Source organism: Barbus barbus, assembly GCF_936440315.1.
Source record: "Barbus barbus genome assembly, chromosome: 20".
Taxonomy (NCBI): Eukaryota; Metazoa; Chordata; class Actinopteri; order Cypriniformes; family Cyprinidae; genus Barbus; species Barbus barbus.
Genome location: NC_136748.1, coordinates 15,836,953 through 15,860,225, shown reverse-complemented (window position 1 = coordinate 15,860,225; position 23,273 = coordinate 15,836,953). Strand labels below are relative to the sequence as shown.

At 38.7% G+C, this 23,273-nt stretch overlaps 2 protein-coding genes across 2 annotated transcripts; one reads left to right on the top strand and one right to left on the bottom strand.

The window, feature by feature from the left end:
* The first annotated feature begins 839 nt into the window (after positions 1 to 839).
* LOC306886033 (ankyrin repeat domain-containing protein 9-like) lies at positions 840 to 3,096 on the top strand. Its single transcript, XM_079442890.1, has one exon. It carries the CDS (start codon positions 1,706 to 1,708, stop codon positions 2,555 to 2,557), a length of 852 nt encoding a protein of 283 aa, XP_079299016.1. The 5' UTR covers positions 840 to 1,705; the 3' UTR covers positions 2,558 to 3,096.
* Positions 3,097 to 3,619: 523 nt separating this feature from the next.
* Positions 3,620 to 23,007, bottom strand: LOC306886454 (tectonin beta-propeller repeat-containing protein 2-like). Its single transcript, XM_079443562.1, has 20 exons — positions 22,855 to 23,007; positions 22,108 to 22,365; positions 21,888 to 22,016; positions 21,410 to 21,541; positions 21,102 to 21,259; positions 20,690 to 20,996; positions 20,463 to 20,595; positions 18,977 to 19,435; positions 18,162 to 18,895; positions 17,250 to 17,433; positions 16,964 to 17,137; positions 15,563 to 15,743; positions 14,955 to 15,096; positions 14,510 to 14,750; positions 14,306 to 14,395; positions 13,964 to 14,197; positions 9,774 to 9,922; positions 8,850 to 8,991; positions 6,942 to 7,091; positions 3,620 to 6,857 (listed from the first exon to the last, which is right to left on the bottom strand). The coding sequence occupies exons 2-20, from the start codon at positions 22,324 to 22,326 to the stop codon at positions 6,706 to 6,708; spliced, it is 4,110 nt and encodes a 1,369-aa protein (XP_079299688.1). The 5' UTR covers positions 22,327 to 22,365; positions 22,855 to 23,007; the 3' UTR covers positions 3,620 to 6,705.
* Positions 23,008 to 23,273: the final 266 nt, after the last annotated feature.

The window sequence follows — 23,273 nt, the reverse complement described above, 5'->3', positions numbered from 1 at the left end:
TTAAACATCACATTTGTGTGTGTGTGAAGTGAAGTGACATACTGCCAAGTATGGTGACCCATACTCGGAATTCGTGCTCTGCATTTAACCCATCCAACGTGCACACACACAGCAGTGAACACACACACACCGTGAACACACACCCGGAGCAGTGGGCAGCCATTTATGCTGCGGCGCCTGGGGAGCAGTTGGGGGTTCAGTGCCTTGCTCAAAGGCACCTCAGTCGTGGTATTGCGGGTGGAGAGAGCGCTGAACATTCACTCCCCCCACCTACAATCCCTGCCGGCCCGAGACTCGAACCCGCAATCTTTGGATTACAGCTGAAATAAGAGTGTTATTGTTATCATTTTGCTAGCAAGCCCAGCCCAGGTGAGAAAATGTAATGCAAAAGTAATGTAACACGTTTAATTACGTTTAACACATTACTTTTCATAAAAGTAATGCAAATAGTTACTTTTTTAGTGAGTAACAAAATATTGTAAAGCATTACTTTTAAAAGTAAATTTCCCCAACACTGGTAGCATCTCAAAACAAATTTATAATCATTTTTATTGCAAATGTGGTGAGATCCCTCTGAGACCCTGAACACTAGTGGGATGAACAGCATCAAAACAGCACACAGCAGCAAATTAATTTGTGTAGTGTAAAATGTATTTAATATTCTGAATAATTAAATCTAAACACCTGCCAAATCCAAACAGTACAATTTTTGCAGTAATATGTCTATGCAGTAATTACATGTTATTACATGATTATGATTCATCTGATCACCTGATTGGAGATAAACTGATATGGTTTTAAACAGATTTAAGCATCCAGGATTTGCAGAAACTGTTCGTTTTTAATAATAATAACCATCATCATCATCATCAAACTAATAAAACTTTAAATGATAAACTAACTTTTTTTTTTCTGGGAAAAAATACAATCATAATACTTATCCGCTAGATGGCGCACGTGTTCCTCAGTACATTTCAATCATCCCTTTTCATGAAGCTCCACTTGACTACTGACTGCAGTTCAGTCTGATAGTCGACCGATTTTATTTTTAACTTAGACTTACTTTATCCTTTATTTCTTCAAAAATCTCTTAACTTCAAAAAATAAATAAATAAAATTCTTAATTGTGCATATATACAATTATATAACCTCAAGGAAACACACTTAATTGTTCACCCATAGCAATAAACGTTTACAGGTTGCCATAATAAACAGATCATGTAGATCACCCCGTGCAAAGAGCGCATGGCTCGGTCTGTGAAATATTATGTAACAAGTCTCGCGCTGAATGTACTGAATGCGCGAGGGTCACTCGATAGCGCCCAAACACACGCACACACGTGTTCTTCACTAATAAGGAGAAGTTGGAGGCACTTTGTACCCTGGTGACGTGCGCCAGCGTCCAGTGGCAAAGAGCGCAGCGATAGGCGCAAACCAACACGGGCTGCCCATCGTATATAAACTCTCGGCTGAGTTTGTTGTGGGGTTTGAAGGCGGGTGAACGGTTTTAGACACTATCGTACGAGATTACCGCCTTGTTTTACATTTATTATTCCGTCTGGCCTTTTGTGTTACGCATTTATATTCTCACAGATGTTTCAACATCAGCTCTGGCTGCACTGAATATCCACGTAAAAGCCGTTAAATCGTCATTTTAAATCCAAACAGCCCCCCAAAATCGTTTATTATAACAGCGGAACTCACGATGCCTTTGGATCTGGGGATGTACGAGAGCCGCGCGGATTATAAATCCCCGAAACAATGCCAAAAATCCTCATTTGCATTTTATCAGGCTGTACGGGACCGCTTGCCGGTGTGGGTCCTGGAGGACATGCGGACAATGGAGGTGTTTCACTGGGAAGATGACGGACAGGCGTGCGCGTACTCCCCGTCAGAGGCGTTTCTGTACGCGCTGGTACATGATCACCAGCAGTACGCGCGTTATTTACTCAAGAGGTTCTCCATACGCGCTCTGGAGATGCCCAGCAGAAGCTTCTGCTGCTGTCAGGCGTCCACCACACCGCACCTGGCCATAGCCGTCCGCTACAACCGCATCAACATCCTGAAAATGATCATGGCCACCATTAAAGACCTCACAGACTGCGAGAGACGGAGCTACCTGAACCGTCACGGATGCGTCCACACCGACGGCAGCAAAACCGCGCTGCATCTCGCGTGTGATCTGCTGCGTCCCGAGTGCTTGGTACTGTTGCTGGGTCATGGCGCGTGTCCTTACGTAACGGACCTGACAGGGAACACCCCCCTAGACTGCTTACTCAGCCAGATCTGCCAGAGTGACTTTGATATGCGGACGAAGCGCATCTGCCTCGGCTACCTCATTTTATTCATGCCCACATTCCGCTTCAGGATGAAGAGACAGTTGCAGGACAGTAGCGATGTGTGGAGGGCGCTCATAGGAGAGCAGGCCTTCCAGTGGCTTTCTGGTTCATCACCTCCTTCGCTATTCGTTCAGGCCATGCAGAAGCTCAGCCAGTCCATTGCCACAGACCAGCTGGACTCACTTAAACCCCTGGACTTCAGACTGGATCAAGCTTAAAGTGCGCAACTGGAAATTTAATAAAGTACATTATTTGACTCAATTCTTTCTTGAAATATTCAGGTTTGAGTGTATGTGGAAAGCTCTGTAAATATGTGAATAGTTTGGTGTTGTAATGTCGCATTGTGAAAGACACTGTGAAATTATTCAAATATATTATTTTTTGCATTTGTTGCCTTGGAGCTTAATTTTCTCGGATTCAGTTCATTCAAGGCTCATCTTGGGTTTTATGAAACAAAAATCACAAGACATCCTCTCTGTCTTCATATGAACACTGTGAAATGTCTGAACATATTGGCTATACTAATCTTTAATATGATTTTCTTCATTTTAGGATGAACTAATTACACTAATTAAAATATTTGCAGTAAGAAAGCGATCAAACTATCACATTTGAGCTTCTGAGTTTCAAAGCTCCTCTTCACTCTTTGCATGGGACATGCAGGCAACTTCATGGGATCATTTTTAAAGACAAAGGGGTTCCTATGCTGGGAATTTGTTGGCTTTAAAAAAAAAAAAAAAAACACTTTGGTTTAATTCGTCACAAAAATAAAAAAAAACACTAGTTGCAAAGTGTAAATAAATATCCATGCAGTTTAAATTTGCCTTTATATATTGATTTCAAGCCTTTAAGCATAAGCATTAAGCATCTGAGCAGAAGCTCATGATATACAAACACTACTCTCCAAATGTTTGGGGTTGCTTAGATTTTTCAATAGTTTTAAAACAAGTCTCTTGTGGGCAGCAACTATTTGATTAAAGGTACAGTTAGAAATATTGTGGAATAGTATTACAATTTTAAAATAACTTCTTTCAGTTGTGCTGCTTAGTATTTTTGTGAGAACTGATACCATGACACTTTTTTTCAGGATTCTTAAATGAAAGAATAGCATTTATTGAAAACATAAATGAACTTACTGTCACTTTTGATGAATTTAAAAGCATTCATTTCCTTTTAAAAAGCATAATGTTTGAACAGTAGTGTAAAATCAAGTGCATCTGAACATTTGGAGAGTACATCATCTGTAATATCACATTGTTGCAAATAAACCACAAAATGCAGACACTTTCTGTAAACATTTTATTTGTAAGTTTGTCATGACTAAGCATGGAGTAAAGACCGCATAGTTTAATATGCGAGTTCACATTAAGCTGCATCACCACTTAAACCACACTGGCTTAGCATTACATGTCCAGTGTACCACATTTATCACTTTAATCTGATTTACAATATGGTCTAAGTGCACAACTGAAACTAGTGGGAAAGAACAGGCCAAAACAATGGCAAATGTAACAATAACTAAAACAACTTGCAGCAATGCATACATGGTCATTTAAATCTATCTGCATATGATGCATTACTGAGGTGTCAAAATCTCAAAAAGGAAGATTTACAAACACTTCACAGTCAGACACTAAAGATAAAGGAGAGAAAATGAAACATCGGACATAGCACTGAATTTATATTTAGATATCTATGGTAGATTACTCAAGATGCGTTCTTTATATGGACGTATATGAAGAATGCTCGTCCAGCATTAATATACAGTATTTTTCAATAACAGACTATGATAGATTCTATCAACCAAGTAGTAAGTTCAAATGGTTTCTGTTTTAAGAGTGAAGAGTCAAACAATCCTTTTAAAATACCTCACATTAAACTCCAAAAAGTCACTAAAGTGTAGACAGAGGCAAGTCAGAGACCATGCTCTCTATACCACTCACAGATATGTGCCAAATGCTACCATGATTTTACTCCTGTCAAGTATTTAACAAGTGTATTTACAGATAAAGCTGAATCCCTTCTTCAACTAAAGCCAACTTATGCCTAGTTCCCTTTCACATAACAATCAGAACACCTTGCCTTTCCAAATGCCCTCGTGTTTGTTAGTCTGAACTATATTGTAGCATACACTCACCTAAAGGATTATTAGGAACACCTGTTCAATTTCTCATTAATGCAATTATCTAATCAACCAATCACATGGCAGTTGCTTCAATGCATTTAGGAGTGTGGTCCTGGTCAAGACAATCTCCTGAACTCCAAACTGAATGTCAGAATGGGAAAGAAAGGTGATTTAAGCAATTTTGAGCGTGGCATGGTTGTTGGTGCCAGACGGGCCAGTCTGAGTATTTCACAATCTGCTCAGTTACTGGGATTTTCACGCCAACCATTTCTAGGGTTTATAAAGAATGGTGTGAAAAGGGAAAAACATCCAGTATGCGGCAGTCCTGTGGGCGAAAATGCCTTGTTGATGCTAGAGGTCAGAGGAGAATGGGCCGACTGATTCAAGCTGATAGAAGAGCAACTTTGACTGAAATAACCACTCGTTACAACCGAGGTATGCAGCAAAGCATTTGTGAAGCCACAACACGCACAACCTTGAGGCGGATGGGCTACAACAGCAGAAGACCCCACCGGGTACCACTCATCTCCACTACAAATAGGAAAAAGAGGCTACAATTTGCACGAGCTCACCAAAATTGGACGGTTGAAGACTGGAAAAATGTTGCCTGGTCTGATGAGTCTCGATTTCTGTTGAGACATTCAGATGGTAGAGTCAGCATTTGGCGTAAACAGAATGAGAACATGGATCCATCATGCCTTGTTACCACTGTGCAGGCTGGTGGTGGTGGTGTAATGGTGTGGGGGATGTTTTCTTGGCACACTTTAGGCCCCTTAGTGCCAATTGGGCATCGTTTAAATGCCACGGCCTACTTGAGCATTGTTTCTGACCATGTCCATCCCTTTATGACCACCATGTACCCATCCTCTGATGGCTACTTCCAGCAGGATAATGCACCATGTCACAAAGCTCGAATCATTTTAAATTGGTTTCTTGAACATGACAATGAGTTACTGTACTAAAATGGCCCCCACGGTCACCAGATCTCAACCCAATAGAGCATCTTTGGGATGTGGTGGAACGGTAGCTTCGTGCCCTGGATGTGCATCCCACAAATCTCCATCAACTGCAAGATGCTATCCTATCAATATGGGCCAACATTTCTAAAGAATGCTTTCAGCACCTTGTTGAATCAATGCCACGTAGAATTAAGGCAGTTCTGAAGGCGAAAGGGGGTCAAACACAGTATTAGTATGGTGTTCCTAATAATCCTTTAGGTGAGTGTATATTTCCTGTACCTATAATGATAATAAAACGTGTTTGGTCAAATAAGCGATATTTACATAATCTACCTCCTAAAGCAGTATATCATAGCTATAAACAGATTAACATTAAACATTTCCCTATTTTGTGAGCAAAGTGCCTTAGTATACACTACCATTCAAAAGTTGGTATGATTTTAATTATTATTATTATTATTAATGAAAGTCTCTTAAGCTCAACAATGCAGCATTTATTTGATCAAAAAACACAGTAAAACGGTAATATTCTGAAATATTATTACAATTTAAAATAATTGTTTGTTCATTTTTAATACATTTGAAAATGTAACATTCCTGTGATGGCAAAGCGGGATTTTTGGCAGCCATTACTTTTGTTTAGCGTCACATGATCCTTCAGCAATCATTCTAATATGCTGATTTGCTGCTCAATAAACATTTATTTTTATTATCAATGTTGAAAACAGATGTGCTGCTTAAAAATTGAGGAAACCTCGATAGATTTGGTTTCAGGACTGTTTGATGAACAGAAAGATAAAAGGGAAATAAATATTTGGAATCTTTTGTAACATCAGAAATGTCTTTACTGTCACTTTTGATCACTTCAATGCATCCTTGCTCAACAGTATTAACATCTTAAAAAATAATATAAAATAAAAAAATCTTACTGAACCCAAACTTTTGAATAATATTGTATAAACGAAACCTCCTTCTTAAATTAACATGAATTAAAAACTAACCGATCTAACCGTGTATGTGGATATTAAAACTTAATAAGTAATGTGCTGGATAAAACAAAATGGGTAAAAAATTTGAAGTCACAAGGTGCACAAGGTATTTAAAAAAAAACCCTCAGAAAGGTTTCAATAGAACGTAACATACTCATAACATAAGGGTGAGTAAATGACAGAATTTAAATTTTTGTAGGTGAACTACTCCTTTATGAAGAAATTAGTAAAGTGCCTAGAAAGAAATTTCACAGAACAGTGATTCTGGGATGCTTTGACACAATTAGTGGCATCTAAATCACCTCCCACTCTTCCTCCAGCTCCTCTCCACTCAGAGAACCTGCGTTACCATGGTTTTTGCTCCTATAGTTTTGCAGAGTCTTGGTAAGGCGCTGGTTGAGAGCACCAGCAGGAGCAACTGCCCACAGTTCATCCATAGGTGTCACTGCAAAAGACAGCTACTAGGTCAGTTTTTATCATTTACGTGTGCAGATGTTCATTTTATCATTAACTGATTTTAAACACTCACCTGCAAGCCAGCTGACCAGTCCTGGGATCTTCTTCCAGTAGTCTCCAGCTGGGTTCTTCTCTGTAATGCCGTATCGACGAGCCACTTCACCATTATAAAGGCGAACCCAAGCGGTCCTCGTACTTAGAACCAGTTGACTTGCCTGTAGTCCTACAATTTGGAGAAAAAAACAAAAAAAAACAAACAAACTTGAACCAACGACCAGTCAAACAAGTTCCTACTCTAATTAAACATCTACAAACCAGATTCCAAAAAAGTTGGGACACTGTACAAATTGTGAATAAAAACAGAATGCAATGATGTGGAAGTTTCAAATTTCAATATTTTATTCAGAATACAACATAGATGACGTATCAAATGTTTAAACTGAGAAAATGTATAATTTTAAGGGAAAAATAAGTTTATTTTAAATTTCATGGCATCAACACATCTCAAAAAAGTTGGGACAAGGCCATGTTTACCACTGTGTGGCATCCCCTCTTCTTTTTATAACAGTCTGCAAACGTCTGGGGACTGAGGAGACAAGTTGCTCAAGTTTAGGAATAGGAATGTTGTCCCATTCTTGTCTAATACAGGCTTCTAGTTGCTCAACTGTCTTCTTTGTCGCATCTTCCTCTTTATGATGTGCCAAATGTTTTCTATGGGTGAAAGATCTGGACTGCAGGCTGGCCATTTCAGTACCCGGATCCTCCTTCTACGCAGCCATGATGTTGTAATTGATGCAGTATGTGGTCTGGCATTGTCATGTTGGAAAATGCAAGGTCTTCCCTGAAAGAGACAACGTCTCTGGATGGGAGCATACGTTGTTCTAGAACTTGGATATACCTTTCAGCATTGATGGTGCCTTTCCAGATGTGTAAGCTGCCCATGCCACACGCACTCATGCAACCCCATACCATCAGAGATGCAGGCTTCTGAACTGAGCGCTGATAACAACTTGGGTTGTCCTTGTCCTCTTTAGTCCAGATGACATGGTGTCCCAAATTTAACAAAAAGAACTTAAAATTTTGATTTGTCTGACCACAGAACAGTTTTCCACTTTGCCACAGTCCATTTTAAATAAGCCTTGGCCCAGAGAAAACGCCTGTGCTTCTGGATCATGTTTAGATATGGCTTCTTTTTTGACCTATAGAGTTTTAGCCGGCAACGGCGAATGGCACGGTGGATTGTGTTCACCGGCAATGTTTTCTGGAAGTATTCCTGAGCCCATGTTGTGATTTCCATTACAGTAGCATTCCTGTATGTGATGCAGTGCCGTCTAAGGGCCCGAAGATCACGGGCATCCAGTATGGTTTTCCGGCCTGGAACCTTACGCACAGAGATCGTTTCAGATTCTCTGAATCTTTGGATGATATTATGCACTGTAGATGACGATAACTTCAAACTCTTTGCAATTTTTCTCTGAGAAACTCCTTTCTGATATTGCTCCACTATTTTTCGCCGCAGCATTGGGGGAATTGGTGATCCTCTTGCCATCTTGACTTCTGAGAGACACTGCCACTCTGAGAGGCTCTTTTTATACCCAATCATGTTGCCAATTGACCTAATAAGTTGCAAATTGGTCCTCCAGCTGTTCCTTATATGTACATTTAACTTTTCCGGCCTCTTATTGCTACCTGTCCCAACTTTTTTGGAATGTGTAGCTCTCATGAAATCCAAAATGAGCCAATATTTGGCATGACATTTCAAAATGTCTCACTTTCAACATTTGATATGTTATCTATATTCTATTGTGAATAAAATAAGTTTATGAGATTTGTAAATTATTGCATTCCTTTTTTATTCGTAATTTGTACAGTGTCCCAACTTTTTTGGAATCGGGTTTGTATGAAAATGAGTTGAAGAATAATAATGTCTGAATACAAGAATATTAAAAACAGCAGATGAGATTATGTAATGAAGGTATACCAGGAATGTGCTCCCAGGCAGTTCCAACAGGCATCTCCTCAGTGATGCCGACGCGCACATGCACATTGCCTCTGTTGTCCAGCGCCCACAGCATGCGGTCATTAGGACTCGTCTGAATTTTAACCAGATGAAGGCCAGCAGGCTGCTCAAATAACACATGAGAATAAGAAAAGTGCATAAGGTTGGTGGAATAATCACATGGTGTATTCCAAGGGCCAAATTTTCCCTCACTGGTCATGGTAGGAACGCTTCATCAAAAAAAATTGTTACTGTAAACAAGAATTTCAGTATGGAATCAGTATTCGGACGGTCAGATGTTTTTTCTTTAGAATTTGAGGACATTGAACTTGATAGTAGTTTCACATGAATTATGATAATAGTTTGATAATTGTTCAATAGTTTGGAGTCAGTAAGATGTTTTAATGTTTTTGAAAGTCCCTCTTTTGCACACCAATACAGTAGAAACTGTAATACTGATATATTATTACAATTTAAAATAACTGTTTTCTATTTTAATATATTTTCAAATTTACTTCCTGTGATGGCAAAGCAGCCATTACTCCAGCCTTCAGTGTCACATGAGCCTTCAGAAATCATTCCAATATGCTGATTTTCTGCTCAAGAAATATTTATTTTTATTATCAATGTTGAAAACAGTTGTGCTGCTTAATATTTTTGTGGAAAAACCCAATCCATTTAGTTTTTTGTCACCTTTGATTCTTTTTGAATCAAAGGTGACAAAAAAATTATTTTCAATTTTGATCAAGGTAATGTATTAAAGTATTAATTTATTTAAAATAAATCTTACTGACCCCAAACTTTTGAACATTAGAGTATTTAACTGGACGTAGGCTTGTGTATGAGCTGAACCTACATTACAGTGAGCATTTAGCAGGCAGTACCAGTCATGTCAAGCTTGTTTACCTGTTCGGGAGATTCGATGCAGATCCAGGCAGGGAGCATCATGCTGGGGTTCAAAGGTTGTGTTCCAACCCGAAAATACACCATTCCATTACTATCACATGCCCAAACATTCTGACTGCCACAAGACAAACTGAGAAACTTCACGTGTCCTGTGAGGGAGTAACAGAAAGAGCAAAAGTGATTCCAGTGAAATATGACTGGCACATGAGAGGTTCAGAGAATGAACATTACATTAATGTAAGACTAAAGGAAAATACTTAGAAAATAGCAGCTTTAATCAATAAACCATATGATTGGTCATTTATGTGTGTGAACTACATGAGATAAGTTACACACAAAAGTTTTTAAAGGTTAATTTTTAATACACTTTTAATGTCTCGAAATTCCTTAAATGCCTCACTGTGCCTGGAAATGTTCAGCCATCACAATCTATCTGAGAGTGACTGAAAAAATGGACTGTGACCTTGAGTTAAGCTCTACAGTACACCATCCAGGGCCATTTTTCCAGACTCTTTAGGGAGCAGTAGGACTGTGGGGGGGTGGGATCTAGAACTGTACAGAAGTCTTGTCTGTACACTATGATATGATAGGGAAACCTTGAAATTACATTTATACGTCATAAGGGCTTTGTTGAGAACTTTGAGTTCTCAGCAAACCTTAACATAACATGCGATACACCAGCATACGTTCTCTCCTTTTACAGCTCATATCGTCTGCCACACTTTCCATGACGGTGCTCATTTTGCAGTATGATTACATATCTACTAAGCCAGTGGTTTTCAAACCTGTCCTACAAGCACCCCTTTCCTGCACATTTTGTATGTCTCCCTTGTCAGACACACCCAATTCAAGTCTTGCAGTCTCTATTAACGAGCTGATGAGTTGAATCAGGTGTGTCGGATAAGGGAGACATACAAAATGCGCAGGAAAGGGGTACTTGTAGGACAGGTTTGAAAACCACTGTACTAAACAATATATATTATCAAAACACGCTATTTAATATTTACACTACCTCTCAAAATTTTGGTCAGTAAGATTATTTATTTATTGAAAGAAATGAACACTTATGCAGCAAGGATGAATTGAACTGAAAAGTAAAACATTTATAATGTTACAAAAATGTATTTACAAATGCTATTATTAACAAATGCTGTTCTAAAATAATGGTTTCTACAAAGCAAAAGTACATTTATACTACATTTATAATAAGAAGAAATGTTTCTTAAGCACCATAGTCAGCATATTAGAATAACTTCTGAAGAATCACGTGACACTGAAGACTGGAGTAATGCTGAAAATTCAGCTTTTGCCATCACAGGAATAATTTACATTTTAAAATATGTTAAAATAGAAAAAACTTCATTTAAATTGTAATAATATTTCACAATATTACAGTTTTTACTGTATTTTTGATCAAATAAATGCAGCATTGTCGATCATAAGCAACATATTTAAAAATCTTACCGACCCAAAACTTTTGAATGTTAGTGTATATATAAATATATATACAGAACTGTTAGATAAAAAAAATTAAGATAAAAGTATTTGGACTCTTTCTGGTTTTCAAATAAATAACAGCTAAAAAAAGTGGTTAGAAAAATTTGATTTATTATTATTATTATTATTTTTGCAGATGCCACCTACTTCAATATTTAGTTGTATGAATTAAATGTAGTCACCTAAAGCAAAACTGAAAAACAGAAAATCGACTTTTTCTACATATTGATGTGCTGTTTAACATTCTTTCGCTGAGTTAGATAGTACGAAACATACCTATCTACCAAATCAATGAACAATAAATAAAAAATTTGTGAGGGCTTGATGAACACAATGAATGAAAACAATAGATACTTAGATGTTGTCACACCCGTGGCCTTTGTCCGCAAGAGCTCTTTACACACTGTGCTGATTCATTACCAACAGAACAAGATAAAGCAAAGCTGATGCTTCGGTTCATTGGATGGCCTTTTTCTAAGCCATTAGTGTTTTCCTGCTGTAGCATTTTAAGAGTTTTCCTGAAACGAGACAACTCATTGAGGACACGTAAAACAAAACAAGCTTCATGAGACTCATTTAGACTCTAAAGAACCAATAATTCAAGATGCTTCATTAAACCTGATGAACTCCAATAACACTCACTGAGATAAGTCTAAAAATCCTGAAAACATCATGTGCCCATCTGTACCCGATCTAAAAATGCCCGTAGATCTAGGACTAGCCCCAGACTCAGCTTTCACATTGCCGCTCATACAAAAACAACCCGAGACGGACAGGGCTACAGCTGTTCCATCACATGGCTTTGCTTATTTGTATCTCCATCCTGTCACATCACAAACACACGCACACACACAGACACAAAACACACACACACTTGTGCTCCATAAACAAATGCCTTCTATTGACAAGCCGTGTAATTAAAATATGTCTGATGTAATCAGATTAGATCAGCCTGCATTGTCATTTCAGCGGAAAGCTGCACTGATTGCATTTGGGAGATTGTGAACTTGTGTCTTGTTACCAAATTCACTGATTAAATGTGCATTTAATGCATTCCTAAAGCCTAATCACTGCAAAATTCAATACTAAAGGACTGATCTCTTCCTCTCATGACCTTTGATAGTTAGCTTACTGGCTTTATTACAAAACATGTGTTACACAAGAACCACCTGCTTGAATTAAAAATATAAACAGCACCCCTAGCAACAGCCGGTTTTGATACATAAAACCAGCTGGAAGCTCAAGATTCCAAGAAATGGAAACCAAGACATGAAAGTGAAAGATATGTGTGTTTAGTAGGAGTATCGCTTCTGTGGAAGTGGGAGTGGGCTGGTTATGCGTGAATATGTCAGAAGTAGGTCAGCGACAGACCATGTGGACAGCCAGGAGACATGGTAATCTGAACTAGGAGAAACAGGAGAGGGTCCTCAGAAAGGTATGCCCACCATGCGTTATTCTGTCACACATGACCTGTGTATACAGCACTTGAGACCTTGAGGAGCAAATTATTTACTGTAAATCATGTGTCAGATACATCATAAGGATGACTATTAAGTGCTATCCAATGCATACGTGAGTGAATGCAAACAAACAAACAAAAAAAGAAGAAATCACTGAAATCATCCGAAAACCTTTTTGTAAGGATCATTTTTAGTTATTAGTAAAATTAGTAAAAAAAAATAAACTGATTGGGTGAATCTTACATAACATGTTGAATATGTCCAGGTCAAATTTCACCCCAACGTAAGCAAGTAAGTAAATACATAAACAAACAACTAAATAAAAATGTATTTTTGCACTGCTGCTTTATTTTCATGGAAATAAAAGCATCACCCCCCACAAATTCTCATTACCATTATGTTCAATTAATACTTTTATTCAGCAAGCATTGATCAAAAGTAACAGTAAAATCTTTGAGACATTTTTTACAAAAAAGAAAATCCAAATCAAATAAATGCTGTTATTTTGAACTTTCTACTCATCAACATTGATGAACACTGAAATGCATCACAATTTCTACAAAAATATTAAGCTTCACAACTAGTGCATAATAATAATATAATAAATAATCACTGAAGAATGAAGTAATGGCTGCTGAAAATTCAGCTCTGCCATTAGAAGAATAAAAAAAAAAAAAAAAAAAAAATTGAAATATTTTATTTAAATAAATAAATAAATAAATAAATAAATAAATATATATATATAAATTTAAATAAAATATATTTAATTTGTTTTTATTGTTTTTATTCATTCTTCTAATGGCAGAGCTGAAAAATTTAATATTTTTGTAGAAATTGTGATGCATTTCAGTGTTCATCAATGTTGATGAGTTTCAATGTTGATTTTACCTCAAATAAATGTAGCCCTGGTGAGCAACATCTTGCCTATCCCAAACTTTTGTATCATAATGTAAAGAAAAATCTAATTTTCATTTATGCAATAGAAAAAAAAAACTATTATTTAAATTGTAAAGTAATAATGATCATATTTGTTTTACTACTGATGATACCGATGGCAAAAAACAGGTAATAAGAATGGGGGGTGCTTCATTTTCATGAAAACAATGCCACAAATGCATTATTATATTATTTTCCTCCAAATTTTCTGGGTGTTCTCACATTACAAGAGTTTAAATTTAGCCGGCATGTGATCCACTGATAAATCTATTGTCAATGGAAAGAAAATTCTCTCACCAAGCTGGCTGAGGTCCAGCAATGTCCAGTGCATTCCTGTGGAGCAACTGGCTGATAAAGTGCGGATGTGGACACGACCATAGTAATCTAAACCCCACAGAGCGTCACGGCAGGCAGAGAGATGCACCATCTCTACGTCTGGGGGAAACTGTATGGTGAAGGGCCGCATCTGGAGATCTTGGTCCCAAATACAGAACAGGTCTTTCCTGCTCTGACCTAACCATAGGAAACTCCCTGTGGAGACATCAGCGAGAGTTTAATTGTGTATAATAATATTTAATTGCTTTCTGCATGACAACAGATACTGCACAATGTGAAGAGGAAGACAGGATTTCTACATACCCTCTTTAGCTGGAACAGCAGAGGAGAACACAAAGGCCCATTTAGTGGCAGAAGCTGTTCCTCGGGGTACAATACTTTTCCAAAATGTCCCTGCATTAAGATGTTAGCATTAACATCACTATAAAATAACTACAATTTCAATAGCAATAGCAGAGCATATTTCTGTTCTAAGCCACCATGTTTCCCATGCTCAGTGCGTCATACCAATGAGGCTGCCTTTGGCAACATGAAACTCATTGCGTCCAGAAGCAATCCACACATCACTGGTGTTGACACTGATGAGGCTAGGCTGGCACTGAGAGTGCTGGGAAAGGAAAGCCACGCGCAGACGTTCAGCAACCCGCTCGACCGGAGCTCTGGTGGCTGTGGCGACACTCTGTGTGGCCTGGATCAGAGTTTGGAAAAGACTGCCCTGATCAAACACCACATAGTCTGTGATGCTCACCTAAATGAATCATTAAAGTAATAAAAACAAAAAAGATGGTCATTGTTTTGGCAAATCTGAAACAAAGCTTTAGGAATAATTAGCATTTTTACACAAAATGTGCGATTCATCGACAGTAAGGGTGTTAAACATAGCATACAGGCAGCGCATCTGACCCACTGTAGAAGAGGATGTATTGTGCATGTGTATGTCACATATATGTACCTGCCACCAGTGGTCATCTTCACCCTGGGGGTTTTTAGCCGTGACCCCTGTTCTAAACCATAAGTTGCCACTGGTATCCAATGCCCAGACTGTGTTATTCTCACCAAGAGCAATACAGATGGGTTCCAGACCTTGGCTCTCACTATGGACACACATAAACACATATCTCAATGTTTACATTTATTTCTACAGCAAAAGCTAGCATAAAAATGGTCATTTATGCACAATATACATCAATAACATGCTTTGAAATACATTATTTAACTTAGCGCAATGTTAGGTCTGGCATGCCATAAATCAAATTGTCAAACTGGTGCAACATATATATAAACATAACTAATCTATTGAAAACATGTAAACATACATAACATACATTGTTTACATAAATAATATACATGTAGTAAACAAATACTTTTGTTACATTATACATTCTGTACTTCCGATTTGCAAAATAAGGTGGACACAACTCTGACACTGCATTATGTGGCAACTTGATGTCCAATGTAAAATCTTGGTGCTGAAGTAAAACCAGACCAGAACCATAGCTTTATTTATTTACTATAGTGAATTTGCTATGAGCTAAGAGAAAACCACACTCACAAACATACCTGACGGTGTCATACTTCCAGTGCTCCCCCTCTGCACAGTAGCTGTTGAGACCCTCTCTGTAAAACACGCCCCTCTGCTCACTCAGTGCCCACACCACACTGCCCCGTGCTGCTATCTGCGCCATGGGGCACGGACAGTCCACCTTCACTGACCGCGCACATGGCCTGTCCACATTCAACCCTGAAGACACACATATAGAAACAGTATTCCATCTGATTTATGCATATTTTCATGGTTAACATTCCCAATGAAACCACAAACTGCTACTTTTTTGCAGTATGTTCACAGTCCTAATGACCTCTACTGGAGTGGTAGGGGTCATAAAGGGATGATAAGGCTTTAACAAAGCTTTATGGGAACGGCCACGGCCACCAGGAGTTGATTATGCTCTTCATTATTACATAATACCAAAGCAGAGCCCAACCCAAAGTTACATTCCTTTAAAGCAAAACAATTTGTGATCGCAGGAAACAACTACAATTGCAAAAACAATACCACGATGACTATTTATTTTATCAGTTTAGAGGAAAACGACAGTTTCATCAGTTGGGCACACACACCCATTTACAGTATTTTCTTTCTTTTATGCAACACAAATGGAGGAACCGAGGTTGCTCTTTTCTATTCAATTACACTGCAGTATAAATCAGTTTTGTCAGTTAATACAATCTTTTTCAAGTCATATGGACCACTTTTATGATAGTTTTATGGTGTATTGGATCATTTTTGATCATTGAATGTCCTCAGCCAACATGGGAACTAATTGTATAAAAAACAACTAGTGCATTTCTCCATTTGTCTTACATTGGAGAATAAAAGTCACATGTGTTTGGAACTACATAAAGGTGAGAAAACAATTACTGAATTTTCCTTTTTGGGCGAACTGTCCTGGTAACTTAACTAGTGAATAAATGAGTAATTTTAAGTACATACAGCACTCTCTAGTGGTCCCATAGTGAAATAACATGTCTCTTTGAGGTCTGGTGATATGTGCAGCATCTTTGAAGTTAAAATACTTTCTTCCATCCCAACTAAATAAGCAATAAGCCATTTGTTGGTTAATTTCAACCATTTTTTCAAGTTAATTTTGTTGGTTAATTGTAAACACTCAGGCTCTGTGCTGCTATCAATACATTGCTCTGTTCATTTGAGCATCTTAAACGTTTCAACTAATGTTGTGACAAGAACAAACAGTAGGTGTGTACGGGAAACCTGAACATAATGAAAATCATTTTTGCAATTCTGTTAAGTGACAGCAACTGTGTGTGAGTAATGTTTATATAGATATAAAGTAGTATGAATTAAAAGTCGACAAGGTTTACTCAAAGCTTTTCAGGATTATTAAGTAGAATATGTCATTGTAATGTGAGATCAGTATGGTGTGTGTTGTTCCCCCACACCTGTCTGTATGTACAAGTCTCCATTAGTGCGAATAATCCAGGCTGTGTCATCACCAAGTGCTACAAACGTTGTGTCGTCCAGGGCTTTGTACCAGTGTCTCTTCCCTTTGATGGTGACTTTCCCGCAAGCGTAAGCAGTCATGGTCTTCTGCTCCACCTTCCACAGTAATGAGCCTGAGAAAACACATCAGCAGCAAGAGAAGGCTTAGTCTAGAACACCAAAAACGAATGTGTGTTTACGCAGTTGTAAGGTTATTTAATAACAAAACAAATCTATGCCCCTTACCTGTTGGGGACAGCGCCACCTGATGGACATTTTCCTCAAACTTCTGCCAGCTCAAGCTACCATTATGAAGACCACTACAGAAAAGGCCTCCTTTAAAGTCCAGACACCAGATATATCTGTCCGTCACTACTAGACTGAGGATGCCACAACCAGGCCCACTGTAGCCCATCCAACTTTCAGCCAACTTCAAACATAGAAAAGTAAAAAAGAAAGAGATTAAAACAGAGAACACATGGCATAAATATAATTTAATATGGTGATTCTCACAAAGACTTTTAAGAACATTATACTGCTGTTCATACTTTTACAGTATATGACTGTGAAAACATCTATAACATTACAAAAGATTGCTATTTCAAATAAATGGTATTCTTTTGAACTTCCATTCAACAAAAAACTGTCAAGGTAAAAAAAAAAAAAAAAAAAAAAACTGTTTTCGGCATTGATAATAAGAAATGATTCAACTCAGCATATCAGAATGATTTCTGATGGACCATGTGACACTGAAGACTGGAGTAATGACTGCTGAAATATGTAACCTGGAGCACAAAAGTAGTCATAAGTAGCACAGGTATATTTGTAGCAATAGCCAACAATACAATGTATGGGTCAAAATTATCGATTTTTCTTTTATGCCAAATATCATTAGGATATTAAGTAAAGATAATGTTCCATGAAGATATTTTGTAAATCTAATGGATAGAGAGTTGGACTCGTAACCCAAAGGTCGTGGGTTCGAGTCTCAGGTCCGGCAGGAATAACCAGCGCTTTCTCCACCTTCAATACCACGTTTTACCGTATTTTTGATCAAATAAATTTCTGAAAGGTAGTGTATTTTACAAAATTATATAAATTATACAAGTATCTTTCTCCTAATCTACTACAGATCTATTAGTTGGTTAGCTCTCTAACCTGGTCAGCTTTGAGGAGCTGCGTCTCTTCGTCCTCATTCTGCTTAGCAGAAGAGCTCTGCAAGCTCAGGGCATTCAGCCCATCCCCCAGACTAGCACTGGATGGCACTCCATGTGCATAGATATCCTCCTCGTCACTAGATGGTGTTGGCTCGGGTTCCGGAGAGTAACCTAGCGGCCTAATGGGATCATAAGATAAATCCAAATTAAAGTCTCCATGTAAACTCTGATTAAAATGTTCCTCCGAATCCTTCAAGGTGTCTTTGTTCTCCTTCACATATTCCTTCATGATGTTCTGCTCGTCAGCTGCCTGCATGTACGAGAAGGTACATTCCAGCAGCATGTCCACATCAGGCGTAGCTGCAATTTGCTCATTTTCTGCAAACACATTTTCACTGTACACCTCACACTCCATGTCTTGTAATGACAGTGATGTAGGGCAAGGCAGTAGGGTCTCTGGTGTTTGGTTAAGTGGATCCTGACGAGGCTCTTCGCTCTGTAAGGTTTCTGATGGGCTCAGAATGGGAAAGGCAACGGAATTGTGGGATTCTCCACAGACGGAACCGCCCTGGTCTGGTGAGCCGGCGCTATGCAGGTCGAGGCTGCTGCACAGGAGACTGGTGTGGTCTGAAGGAGGCTCGCTCATGGGCGTGTTTAGAAAGTCACTGCTTGCACCATCCTGGCTGAAAATGCTCTCTGACCAGCTGCTGCACTCGTTGACATGATTCCCACTCTCTGCAAGAATGTATGGAGAACATCAGTGAATGGAATATAATCAAATTTGCACACTGCATCATGCGATACTGATAATCTTACCCTGCCGTCTTCTCTTGGCTTTCTTCTTTAGCTTGATGGCCTTGACCACCAGCTCCTGCTGGAAGTCTTCTTGGGTGATGGTGCTGTATCGGCTGGAGGAAAGCTCTGAGGCCTCCGTGGTGGTAAACATGCCCTGCGCACTCTCCCATGAAGTGATTGAGCTGCTGCGGCTGCAGGACTCCATTGTACCCAAACTGGCCCTCTGCTGCTCCAAGTCCTCTTCCACCTCCAGAGCCTCTACCACATGATTGAATTCTTCAGGATGCTGCTCCTCCTGCATCTCCTCTGACTCCTCAACCCCATCATGCACCTCCTCTGAGTTAGGACTGCCTTGAGTCTCCTGCTCTATAATAATGGGCATGGTCCTGATTGGCTGAGCGGTTTCAACGGCGCCATTAGGAGGCAGCAAAATAGTGGGTGTGGAAAGAGGAGATGTAAAACGGTAGGAGTGGTCTGATACTGAGAGAAAAATACATAAGAAAGATATGTATATGAGATACAATGGCCCTAAAAGGAGTGTGGGCACTCAAGCAATACTTAAAAATGCATTTCAAGCTAATTATTTTTTTAAAAATTGCCAAAAGCATTTGAACATTTTCATAGGAAATCTTCTCATAGCAAATTTACAGCAAAACATTTTTAGTGTGACATTTTAGGGGCTACTGGTTGCAGCTACCTTAAGTTTAGGGTCTTTGTTTTTTTTTTGGAAAGACAGTTATACTTTTATTAATGTTATACTTTTAAAAATTAAAGGGACAATTTATTAATTAATTAAAAAAAAACAAATCACATTCTATGTAAGTCCATGGGGACCAGCAACTATTTGGTTTCTACTCCCGTTCTTCAAAATATCTTCTTTTGTGTTCATCAGAAGAAAGTCATAGAGGTCTGGAACAACTTGAGAGTGAGTTAATGATGACAGAATTTTCATTTTTGGGTGAACTAGCCTTTTAAATTGATCAAAAGCGACAGCAAAGACATTTAATACGTTACAGAAGATTTCTATTTCAGAAAAATGCTGTATTTTCAGATAATAATAAGAAATGTTTCTTATGCACCAGCATATTACAATAATTTCTAAATTACAGTTTAAAATACAAATGTGTAGTAAATATAAAAATGTAATGATATTTGAAAATAATACTGTTTTTACTGTATTTTTAATCAGATAAATGCAGCCTCGATGAGTATAACAGATGCTTCAAAACATTAAAAAAACGCAGTGATCCCTAAACTATTTGCTAAGAATTGAAATATCATCTTTTTGTTGAGAGAGAAGGAGGGGCACACATCAACAACCATAACTCATGCTACGATTCATAATTTCATACCAATTAGCCCTAAAGGATGACTAAGTAAAAACACTGCAATTTTTAAACTGCCAAGGGCAAAAGAGGCTTTTTCCTATCCCTTAATATCTGAGTACTGCTGATGGAGCAAAGTGCATGACTAAAACTGCCATTACACCATCAGTACTGCAACTCACAGTTGGAAACCAATCCCTCAGGGCAATTTGAGATCCGCAAAATGTCCCGATCTCCTTTCAGAATGAAGATTTCATTCTCAGTGCATGACACAGACACAATATCTCCACTGCTTTCCAATCCTCCGATGATAACCTTAATGAGCAAATGAAATAACAGCACAAATTAAGCTTGCATTGGCAACATTTCAATTACAGATATAATTTAGGTTCAAAGTGTGCATTCATACTTGATTGGTACAGTCCACAACATAAACACTATATTCATTCCAGCTGAGGACCCATCCCTCCTTCAAGAAGCAGCTGACCATTCCCAACTGTCTTTCTGAAGGTCTGTAGCCACCGTTGGGGCCTGAACGAGGGAACATCTCAAACTGAGGTATATCCTGATTAAAAAGAGGCTTTAGGACGTGGGTCTCCCCGACACGTCCCCGCACATCCGTCCTCCACAGACGCAACCCTGGCCTGGCTGCGTAAACCACCAGATCACTTTGCTTGCACAGAGCTGGTTGGAAACATGCACCAAACTTGCCATTGCTGTAAAAAGAAAGCCAGATATCAAGAATTCAGCATACACTCAGTGCTGCAACCCTGACAATAATTGACATACTTTTAGGTGAAGATGGACTGAGGGTTTTGTACCTTTTACGTGGTTTAGTGCCCAGCTGATTGTGCGACTGCTCTTGCGTGTAGAAGAGCATCGAGCGCTGATAGGAAGAAACCAAAAGTACTTTCTGACTATATTCCAACTGAACTATTGCTGAAGGCTCTTCAAAGAGGACCACTGGATTACACACTCCCTAAAAGACCAATGCACACACACACACACATTCAGCCATTAGTCAGCAAAACAAAATAAGATTTCAGGCAGACAGAAAGATAGAACTATACTGTCCATCTAACTGCAAATATCTAAAATAGACTCATTCGACTGCTTATAAAAGTCTTACTTGATCCAAGTCCACAGCAGAATAGACCACCCTCCCTTTATCATCACCAGAGAAGAGCTTCGTGCCATTAGCACTCCATGCTAACGCAGTAATTGTGCTTTTGTGCAAGCCCACAACATCAAACCTTCTCAGCTGTAATAGGAAATGTGAAAAAATGTGACACCATGGTCCATTGACTAATAAGATTTATTCATCAATAATCTGATGACCAAGTAGATAAGTGTGTCTTTATGTTTTTTTTTCTTGTAGGGACACAAAAAAATGGCCACTTTGGACATTCACAAACCTTAATGTTAAAACCTAAATAAAGTAAATGCTTAATTTTTATCTTTTAATTTCACAGAAGGAAAGTAAAAATGTTGTATTAAACAGTCAGTTATTCCAATATAGTGTGAATAATCATAGTTAAATTAAACCAAATCACTTATTTAATGAAACGCTTGCTACTTGAAAAGTGTAATCAGAGATGAATTTGTACCTGTTTATTTCTACCAGCCAATGGTGACACAAGCTGAAAGAAAGCAACCCGGCCTGATGCCGTCCCGACAGCCACAAGATCATCGAAACAACTCAGCAATTTCACTGCAGTAATGGCCTCACATTTGCCCTATTAAAAGAAATGATATAAAACACTACCTAACCAGATGAGATCAACAGTGAGTGCTGCAGAACAATGAGGAAGCACTAAGCAGACTTACCTCTAAATTGTATTTGTTCATTTGGTTTACTCTCCGGCAGTAAAGGTACAGCATGCCGATGCTGCTGCCAATGGCTATATAATCACTGTTGCTGTCCAATGCAGTCAAGTAGACCAGGACCGAACGGAAACCTTTCTGGACTTTAGAAGGGATGGCATCGAGAAGGTAGTAGAGAGGGCAGAACTCCCTCAAGGGCAGCAGAGCTGGGTGGGTGGCCATGGTCAGCCTATGGATCTGTGCTTCCACTGAAGAAGAAATCTAAAAAAAAAGGCAATTTCAAAAATCCATTTCCAAGTACAAGATTATAAAAGTTAATGTTTCTGATCATAATAACTTTTATATTATTTTAATGCTTAACGTAATCACGTTGACAGTTAAAAATAAAGCTAGTCATTGATCTGTCTAACACAACACGTCCACTCCGCATTGATACTTGAAGTGTCCAAACATCTGTATAGTCTAGTGAACTAAATAGTGAACACCCAAAAGCCAATATTAACATTAACCACGCCTCAAATTCACAACATAAGAGAGCATCTTCTCCTATTTCACAACATTACAAAATCTCATCGTGTTAAACACGGTAATGCACGTTCAACTGATTTATTTGTGGCCTAAGCACTTTGAATAAATATCAAAGACCAATAACAAACGAACAGTCGTTTACAATTTGCTGTAAGAGATGTGCACGTTTTCTAGTTCGCGAACTCTACGCGATAAACCACCGGAGCTCTCCACAAAACTTACCACCGGGAAAAGTTCACATTGATTATGAACCGTAAACGTTTTTATAGTTTAGATGAGGGCGATCTGTCGACATTTCTGGTGCTTTGACAGATAGCTCTTGTTGCCAAACTCGCGTCTTTCTTCGTTCTGTTTTGGGTTGAAACAGAAAAAACCCCGCCAGCGACACCTACAGCAGCGGAAGTGAAACTCACTCCTTTTCTCAGAATCAGAATCAGAATCAGAATGAGCTTTATTGAAGTGAAGTGAAGTGAAGTGAAGTGACATACTGCCAAGTATGGTGACCCATACTCGGAATTCGTGCTCTGCATTTAACCCATCCATCGTGCACACACACAGCAGTGAACACACACACACACCGTGAACACACACCCGGAGCAGTGGGCAGCCATTTATGCTGCGGCGCCCGGGGAGCAGTTGGG

Excerpts from the sequence above, each read along its gene's own strand:
- LOC306886033 (XM_079442890.1), top strand. The coding sequence starts at position 1,706 with ATGCCTTTGGATCTGGGGATGTACGAGAGCCGCGCGGATTATAAATCC.
- LOC306886454 (XM_079443562.1), bottom strand. The coding sequence starts at position 22,326 with ATGGCCACCCACCCAGCTCTGCTGCCCTTGAGGGAGTTCTGCCCTCTC. Across the intron at positions 21,542-21,887 it reads TGGCTGGTAGAAATAAACAG|CTGAGAAGGTTTGATGTTGT; the intron begins GTACAAATTCAT and ends TTCCTATTACAG. Across the intron at positions 17,434-18,161 it reads AGCTCCTCAAAGCTGACCAG|TTGGCTGAAAGTTGGATGGG; the intron begins GTTAGAGAGCTA and ends CTATGTTTGAAG.